The 9650-nt window shown below is 33.9% G+C and overlaps 1 protein-coding gene across 1 annotated transcript; it reads left to right on the plus strand.

Moving 5' to 3' along the window:
* The first annotated feature begins 7048 nt into the window (after window positions 1-7048).
* Window positions 7049-9439, plus strand: LOC134232063 (N-acyl-phosphatidylethanolamine-hydrolyzing phospholipase D-like). Its single transcript, XM_062714032.1, has 5 exons — window positions 7049-7208; window positions 7856-8344; window positions 8604-8752; window positions 8922-9036; window positions 9174-9439. Exons 1-5 carry the CDS (start codon window positions 7059-7061, stop codon window positions 9300-9302), a joined length of 1032 nt encoding a protein of 343 aa, XP_062570016.1. The 5' UTR covers window positions 7049-7058; the 3' UTR covers window positions 9303-9439.
* The last annotated feature ends 211 nt before the right edge of the window (window positions 9440-9650 follow it).

Raw genomic sequence — 9650 nt, forward strand, 5'->3', positions numbered from 1 at the left:
ATAAGTTTCCATAGTTACCATGGTCTCACGTACTCAGGAATGAATGTAAGTAGACAAAAAATTTAGAAGCAATCTTTATAAAACGTTGTGAGAACATATTTCCCACATTTGCATGATCCAGTTGAATGTTGTTTACAAGTTTGAGCTATAAATAAAAGTTGCGTGACCTTGACAAATACGAAAACAACGAAACGGGAGATACAACCTTTGTTTTTCCGGCACTTATATCGTGCAATTTTTTCTTGCAGTTTAATTGTCATATCGTAGCTATATACTCATAATTTTCATAAGTCTTTCTCTGTATGCTACAGATATCTTAAAAGAAAGACATGATTTTGACTCATTGAGTCCTTTTACGTATATCTATACAGCCATGTAGAGGCCTGCCCATCTCAACTTCACTAAAGAAGTGTTGAGGAGATGGAACAGAGAATTGAGGCTGGAAGCACTAGGTGAAAAAAAGAAAATGGGTTATTTTCTTATCACCAGTTAAAGATTTATCATACTTAGCTGCAGAACTGTAGCTCTCCGAAAAAAAACATATATTGACAGATCGGAGAGCTACAGTGCCACCCATTGAAAAAACTGTATATTTATTGCGCACAAAAAAGTGCGCTCGGTTCTGAATTAGTTCTTCGAAATTCTTACCTCAATTGTAAAAACGCTATATTTCAAAAAAGTCCTTACTCTTCTATCTATTACTTTCGTAGTTTACATCTGTACTAAGTGCGTTGGACCGAATTATCATGAAGACCAAAATGGCAGTATAAATAAATAGGCAAAATTTTCAATGATTTCAATTTCAGGGCCAGGAGCTAGGACTGTTAAAAACAATTATAAGGAATGTTTATTGTGGAAACTGTGAAAGAATATGTTAGAAACACACGGTTAGTAGTATTTTGAGATGACAGTTTTAAAAACATTGAGAAATAAATCGAGAAACAGCGCACATTTTTGTGTGCAATAAATATACAGTTTTTTTTCTATGGGTGGCACTGTAGCTCTCCGGTCTGTCTAGCTGCAGAACTGTAGCTCTCCGAAAAATATATATAATTGTTTATAACAACCCTACCATATCATACTAAGATTTATCAAATATATATAAATACAATATACAATATTCAAAGAGTCCTCATGGAAGGAAACATCATACGTCTTTCCGTATATACTCGCCTATAAGTTGTTTTTGGGGTGGGAGTTAAATGTCCAACTTATAGGCGAGTCATAAAAGACTCGTTTTTTTCTGGACGGCGAAACGTACTACTATTCTAGAAATATTAAATAATCTCTCCGGAAATCCCTGTTATAAAGATCCTGATTTTACTCTGTATACTGTATACAGTACACCGAAGGACACCAGATAAGTAGGTCACATGTTACTTGATGATACAATTTCATTTCTAATTTGATGTACAAAAGATTTGAAATTCAACATTGATTATTAAGATAAGCAGAGAGAGTGATTGACATTGCGATGCTAAGAGACATGTTACGCAGATTGATACATCACCTTCCGTCTCAGGTGAAGGTGAGTAACATATCAAAAAGTCAATTAACGGTATACTATAGTACTTAAGTAACTCAAATCTTAAATAATATTATATAAGGTTATAATTACATGTTAAATCATTTTGCTATGTAGTTTGAAGCATCAATTAAAATCTCATTTTGCTCACACAGGGGCGTAGCAACAGGGGGCGACGGGGGGCCTGCCCCCCCCACCCCCCATTTTAAAAAAAATCTTTGATTTTGCTTCGCCAGTTATGCAAATTATCCCATGTTTCCCACTATCGTTGATGCCCTGGCATACTATACTAACTAGACAGTGATTCCTTAATTCATTTTTTTAAAATAATTAGTAGATGTACTACGTATGTCTACACGATCATACAGAGACCTGTTAGAACAGAGATTTTGAGGCTTGAAGCATAAGATGAAAAAATACGAATTATAAAAATTCTTAGCACCAATGACAGATATATAAAGGGAAAATTTTGGACAGGGTTTATTTTCGTTGCTCAAAAGCTAGAGAAAGGGAGAGGGTGGACCTTAAAACGCAGTTAATTATCAGAAAAGGTCCGCCCTCTGTATTTAAAATATTTTTAAATAAAAAGGAAAAATTTTGATGAGAAAAGTTCATGCACTTGAGCCTTCGGCTCAGGTGAGCTGAAAGTAGCAGCGGGGCCATTAGAAAGGGTCCGCCTTTTGTTATGAAAATAGTTTTTTTTTAAAAAAAGAATAGACAATTGCTAACTAAATTTCCAACAAGTGACTACTGATAAAAACTGGAAAACATAAGAAAATACATCGACAAAAAAGCGGGCGTGCATGTCTTCATGTAATGCTACTGGTTATGAATCATTTCTTTTTACAGTGTAATTTGAAATTTAGAAATAAAAATTCAATTGCTGTAACATCATTGGCATCGGAAGCAAATTGGAATGATTAGATTCGAAAAAATGGGATTTGAAATAAATGATATTATATAATGCATATATACAATACCCAGTTAAAATTCTATTTTCATCTTTGTTACATATGTTAACCTTAAATTGCCGTGAAGGTATCCTAAAAAAAAAATCAGAAGATGTGAAAAAAATAAATAAATATGTCGGAAATGAAATAAAATTGTCGGATTCCGAAATAATAACAAAAATTGTCGGAAAATGCAAATGAATGAAAATTTAGGAAATGAAATGCAGATATCTAGCAATCGGCAATCCTCGGCTGACTCCGCTACGCTTCATGCGTGCGAGGTACGAGCCATCCGAGGAACTCCGAGTGGAGATCTAGTAAAGATAATTATTACCCTTTGAATGGGTCCGAAACCGCTGCATTTCATTTCCGGAAATATGCATATAGCATTTCCGACATTTTTTTAATTTCATTTTTGACATTTTTTGTTTTCATTTCCGGAATTTACATGTGTGACAATTCAATGTTATTTAAGTAAGTAAAAATGGAATTTTAAGAGTATTTATTACAAAATATTGATAAGAATTGAAGAAAAAGAAACATTTACACAAATATGCATACATGTTGCACTAAGTCTAGGTGAAAGAGTTCACTGATCCTAAACTTTTTCACCACATCTAATGTGCACTAAATGTAATGTCAGTGACAGCACCACTTATGTCTAAATCATTGATAGATTTACAAAACTCAGATATTGGATTTCAGTGATATTTTTATGATTTGTTTCTTTAAATTTTTCATAAGTAAAGTCCTTAGATCTGTCACTAAAAGTACTACATATGTATTTGAAAAATGTCGGAAATGAAAACAAACATTATCATGTTTATAGGAAAGAGACTTGTAACTAAATGAATGATTCGTGTTGTTCATTCCATACTGATTAATCTGCCAGTAAATAAGGCGGTGAAGGTAAATGTAAATACAAATTGTATTCTTAATATTTTTTTAATGATAATATGTTGACATTAGTGTATTAATTTAAACGCTAAAGAAGCATGTCCCATCTTTCCGACAGGAAACTCGATCAATAAATCTATACATTCCTTTATTTATGTATTAATTTTTTTTACTTGTTGTTTACTACATTCTCTTGGAGGAAACACTAGCTATTGATACGACTTTATATCATCAATTTATTTTAAAAGAATAGTTTTTCAATTAGTATCGAATGAACACATCCATACAATTTGTATAATCAAAGTACTGAAAGTACTGAAAAGCGGTTAGCATGCTTTCATCTAATATGTACCGAAAAAAGTGCATGGAATGATGATATTTAAGTATGCATATCTTTGTCAAAAGAGAAAAAAAAAAAAAAAAAAAAAAAAACAGACATTCTGTTTTTGTAATACTTTACTTAATAGTAAAACCAATAACATTCCAAACTGATGTCACAGATGGATGCAATCTAATTAAAATTAGATGTTCCGAATCCGCTACTGCTTCTCAAACATCTAACAACATCCTATTTGGGGTCATGTAAGAGTGAATCTTCGATTAGCCAAAGAAAATGCTTCCTCCGAAATCTTGGCTTATAGTTCAAATGGGTTTCTTGTTTTCACCACCGAACCAAAACACCCGAGGAGTTTTGTAGTAAACAAAATATGCATTGCAAAAGCTGTGTTATGTATGACTTGTGGGGTATCTTGTATAGTTTGTGCTCTTTCGTTTGCATTATTCACGTTCAGATGCCAGACTGCAGACTATACATGAAATTTATTCCAAAATTACTTTAATTCAACGTAAGACAGTATCAATAACGATGATATGTAGCCGTGGAATTAATCTGAGAATTGTTTACCGAGGCTTGAATCTACATGGCCAAAGTGTTTGTGTTTACTAGTACATGTATTCACAATCGAAATGTCGCTCTGATGTGACCCCGAATGGGATGTTAGATGTTTGAGAAGCGGTAGCGGATTTGGAACATTTAAATAAATTTTAATTAGATTGAAATGCATGTTTCATAATTTAAACATGAGATTTCTTCAGTTTGAAAGACAGGAAGTGCATTTTTAAAAGTTCTCTCTTGGTGGCATCCAATCGTTCTCTGGATGAAAACAATTATGTTGATGTTGAAAATTTAATTGTCTTTCGTGCTCTATTGAATCTGAAATTAGGTAATTGTAAAGCCTACTATAGCAAACAACTAAAAAAATGACAAGTTAAATTCTTTAGATTAATGGATTTGGAGTAGTGTAGATCTACAGCTGGCTAGTCAGAGAAAAAAGGATGGCTAAGCAGAGACTTTGTAAATGAATTGATATCAGAGAGCTCCAGATGTGTAGGCTCACTGCAGGTGTAACCTGTGAACGAGGGATGCTTACTTCTTCTAGGCAACGGATCCCATCTCTTGAACTTTCAGGAGTCAGCTTTTCATCTTAAATCGATCATTGATCATTCTGTATTTTGATACAGATACTGAATACTTCCGTTTAGTAATATTATGAACTACTACTTCTACGGGAAGACTGGAGAGTAAACAAGATTATCAAGCTTTATGAAATGTACTTTATTGACTTTTCAAAGAAGTAAATGTTCGAATAAAGTAAATGGTATATGAGAATAATTTAAAAGAAGTCTTGCACAATATGTCTAGATAAGGACATATAATGTGTATTTGCCATATACTCTTCATGCAATATTGTTCTCAAATAAAACATGTGAAAAGGAAAGTTGTCTAATCCATCAATACTAGTATTTAAAAATTCAAATGCACACTAAAAGTCAGTGTAACTTAAGAAGTTATCAGTGTCACTTTCTTCAATATGTCGGTTAAACAATATACACTGATTTCTTTTCTATCAATGTGCCTCTAAACATCTGTATTTTAATTTAATTCTTCTTAAACGCTCAAAATAATAATCGACAAATTAGACAAATTCAAATTTAAAAAGTATTTTCTCAGCTAATAATACGTTCCTTAGGAATTGATCAAATTTTCAAAACTTATAAATAAGCATTAAGTATATATTTTAAATTTTTGCTAATTGCCAAGATTTTTCATACCTTATTCTTCTGTGAATAATTATATCGGTTGATTTTTAGAAGAGAATCACAATGCCGATTAAAATTAATATATATTTATCCATTTTTTTTTCAAAATTAATTTTACTACTTTAAGTGCCCCATTATTTTTTTCAAAACTAAAAGTAAGTGATCCCTTATGATCGTTTGTCATAAATTATCAAAGACGGAGGAGAGAATTTACCCCTGGGAGCAGAGCTTTTATAATCTGTTTATTAGACAGAGAAGAAAAGAGAAGAAAACAAACGTTTCATTGTGGAGGTAATCCTATTGTTTCCATAAAAACGTTACAAAAAGTGTAAAACGTACAGATGTATTCGGTGTTTTTATAAAAGCGTTTTTCAGGTATTACTTAACTTAATAAATGGTGTTTCTTAATACCTTGGCAAGGAAAATCAAACTCGATCGAGAGATTTTCTGATGTTTTTGCAGTCTGTAATAACCTTCAACCTGCTGTATAATTAACCGTATCGTTCAACTTTCAAAAATAAACTAACAGTTGCTATAAATCGCGATCGCACGATGTACATGTAATAAGGACCAAATTCTCAGTTCTTTGAAGTTAGTGTTTTAAGTATTGTCAATGCATTGGTAAATACTAGTCTAATAAGAATTCGATATAATCGTTATAATAGCCACTCTTCATACACAGCTATTGTCAATCTGTCACCAGGGGCGTATTACGCCAACAGTATACAAATCATAGGAAGCGCTTTGCTGAAGTTACCGTTGTCGATAGGTAGCGCCTTGTGGAAGTTTCCGGTTTGGGTTGCAGAAGGATAAGGTTACGTGCCATAAAGCGATGTCGATAGGTAGCGCCTTATGGAAGTTTCCGGTTTTTGGAGGCCCATGCCATAAAGCGGTTAGCTAGCTAACCGCTTGAAAAGGCCGAGGGCGGACCTTTTCTTATAGAGCCAGGCCGTACCTGAATCTGAGGACACCGGGGGGTTAATAGGTGAGCAACAGAAATCGGCCGATCATCGGTCGATGTTCAACCAAACATTGGCGTATAGTCAACCGACGTACGAACGATGTTCACCAATGTATGAGCGATGTAATACACATCAGCCGATTACCCTGAAACATCCTTTTATGAATAGCAATGCATCGCTTGGCCTTTGTAAGTCCGGCCGGCAACCACGCTATTTTTATCATAAAACGCATTGGTTGCCCATCGTATACCCCATCGCTGGATAATGTGACTGATTCTTGAAGGACTACTAGGCCGATGTGGACAGATGTTGGGGCATCGCTTACGTACACCACGAATTACCATCGGTCTACGCCCACAGGCCGGGAAATGTGACTAAGGCATTAGGCATTATATGTGTCACAACCGTGGGATGAGTTTATTTTTGATTCATTAATCATTTCATTGGCTGGGTTTCTGTTCTCCGCTCCGCCCTTCTTAATGACGAAGATTTCTAATATGATATTTCTATTATTTAGACGAATTTCCAGAGGAAATCAACTAATGTTACATATATTACGTAATCTTACAAACTTCGTGTATTTTATTCTAAGGCTAGATACTATGTTTGCTTTTTCAGAAGACAATGGACAGTGCCAACGAAGATCTTATTCGTCCCATATACAAAAACGGAAGATATGAAAATCCGTTTGACACATGGGAGACTATACGTGGGATTGGGAACATCTTCAAAGTGATGAGGAGTGAAGACTTCAGCAAAATACCTAATCAGAGGGTCTGTACCAATCAGTCTTTTAATTAATTCATTTGGAAAAAAGAAATGAGGAATATTAATAAAACCAAAATAAAATACACGCTATGTTACTAATATATTAAAAAAAAATACATATAAACTGTCTTGAAATACCCTCTTTCAATCTTGAATCCGAGCTCAAATTTGCTTTTATTTGAAGTCAGTTATCTTGTATTTTGCTCATCCTGGGATAAAGTTTTACATTAATGCTTGCAAAAGTTCATATCTACAGTTGCACCGTCTATATTTTGGCATTGACTGACGAAATATAGGTTGAATTTTAAGATGACCTTATTTTGTTTGTTGCGAGAAATTGCTGCATCATAAATACCTTTTTCAAATTTTCTTTTCATAAATCATGCAAAGAATGCTACAATGAATTATGAATTATATGCTACGCAGAAAACTCAAGTGCATTCAGTTTCACGTACATGGATTCATCATCCTTACTTCAAGAAAGTTTTATGGAAAAGATTTTTTTCGTGCGAATTAAGTGTTTCGAATTTCATTGGGGACAAATTCATTTTTTTTCTTCTAGAAACGAAAATCAAAAGATATATATAATACATTCTATATAATACACTTGTGCAGTAATTGACCATGTACTTTTTAATTTTTTTTCACGAAAGGAGTTGGATAAAACCCTACCAGTGGAAAACCCCAATTTCCAAAAATTACGGAACCCACCACAATCTGAGCTTCAAATAATGTGGATAGGCCATGCCAGTGTGTTGGTACAGATGGACGGGGTTACTATTCTCACCGATCCAATGTTTAGGGATAGGTGCTCCCCTGTACAGTTTATGGGACCAAAACGATACCGTCCTCCACCCTGCAAAATAGAAGATCTACCACATATAGACTGTGTTATTATCAGTCATAACCACTTCGATCACCTAGACCTTGGTAGTGTACAAAGCCTCAATTCCAAGTTCAGTGATAAGATCACGTGGTATGTAGCAGCAGGAACGAAAGAATGGATGTTGAATGCAGGTTGTAAGAATGTGATTGAATTGTCATGGTGGGAAGAAGCGGAGTTACCTGGAAGACCAGATTTTAAGATTGCTAGCGTCCCTTGTCAACATCGTTGTCAACGTAGTTTATGGGATTATATGAAGGTAAATTGTAAGAGTTTGTGGCAAAAAGGACAAATAATTGGTAAACGTCAAACTGGCAATGATTATAAATAGTTGGATTTTTTTTCAGAGGTATGCTTTATATAAACAAGTAAACGTTGCAAAAAAAAGTTTTTGAATCCAATTCATGAATAGTAACAAGTGCTAGAAATTGCTTAAACATTAAGCCACAGCAATTTTTCTTATGAATTTCTATTCCTTCTAGGAAAGAATCATTGTATTCTTTTGGATATGTTTTCAGGCTCTCTGGTGTGGTTGGATAGTCAAGGGACCCACTAAGAGTTTCTACTTTGCTGGAGATACAGGCTACTGTAGTGCTTTCAAACAGATCGGAAGAAAGTACGGTCCTATAGACTTGGCTGCAATCCCAATAGGAGCCTACAATCCTAGGTAAGCTTACATGTATAAAATAGTCTTTGATTCATAGAAAAAGTTAATAAAGTTGAACTCGTACATTATAGAAGTTGGTAACAAGACCCCTGACAATCTCTCTCTCTCTCTCTCTCCTGGTATTCTAATGATGAAGATGAACAGAATTTAATTTATCTTTATCATATAGGTGGTCTATGAGACCTATTCATGTAGATCCGGAAGAGGCAGTGAAAATATTTGAAGACATTGGAGCAAAGAATGCCTTGGGTATACATTGGGGAACGTTCAGGATGATAAAAGAGGTCCGTTATACTAATGTCAGACTTTTATTTGGCCTTAATTCAATATTGGTAGCCATTATTAAGTTATTTTGTGTGAACCACTTAATAGATTTCTAAATAATAGATTTCGACAATAACTCTAACTTTTATATGTACAGTTTTATTTGGAACCTCGGACAAAGCTTGGAGAGGAGCTGGATAAGAAGAATATAAGTAGAGATAAATTCTTCACACTCCGTCACGGTCTGGTACACACAATCGGACAAGATATACCTGAACAGACCTAATTATGTCTCTAACGTTTAGTTAACCCATGACCTACAATCCCACACAATAGAACGCCTTCATCTTTTCACATACTTTATGTTAAGATACTGATGATAATGACATTTCATTTGTTATTTATCACTTTCTAAAATTTTCTTACGAAGGACATGTACGTTATGATGAATTATATTACAAATATTGTTGTCATTCTTTTGCATTAAAAAAAAAATAAATAACGATGTACTTTTTATGCTGTATTTCAAGTATATATATTTAAACTTAAGAATTTTTTTACTTAGTATTTACATGTATATTGAATTGAATCCCTTTTTTATATTGAAACAAATTGTGATCCTCTTTACGAGGAA

The sequence above is a fragment of the Saccostrea cucullata genome, unplaced genomic scaffold (assembly GCF_032062105.1).
Source record: "Saccostrea cucullata isolate Sc308-1 unplaced genomic scaffold, CSIRO_AGI_Scuc_v1 ctg4514, whole genome shotgun sequence".
In the NCBI taxonomy this organism is placed as follows: Eukaryota; Metazoa; Mollusca; class Bivalvia; order Ostreida; family Ostreidae; genus Saccostrea; species Saccostrea cuccullata.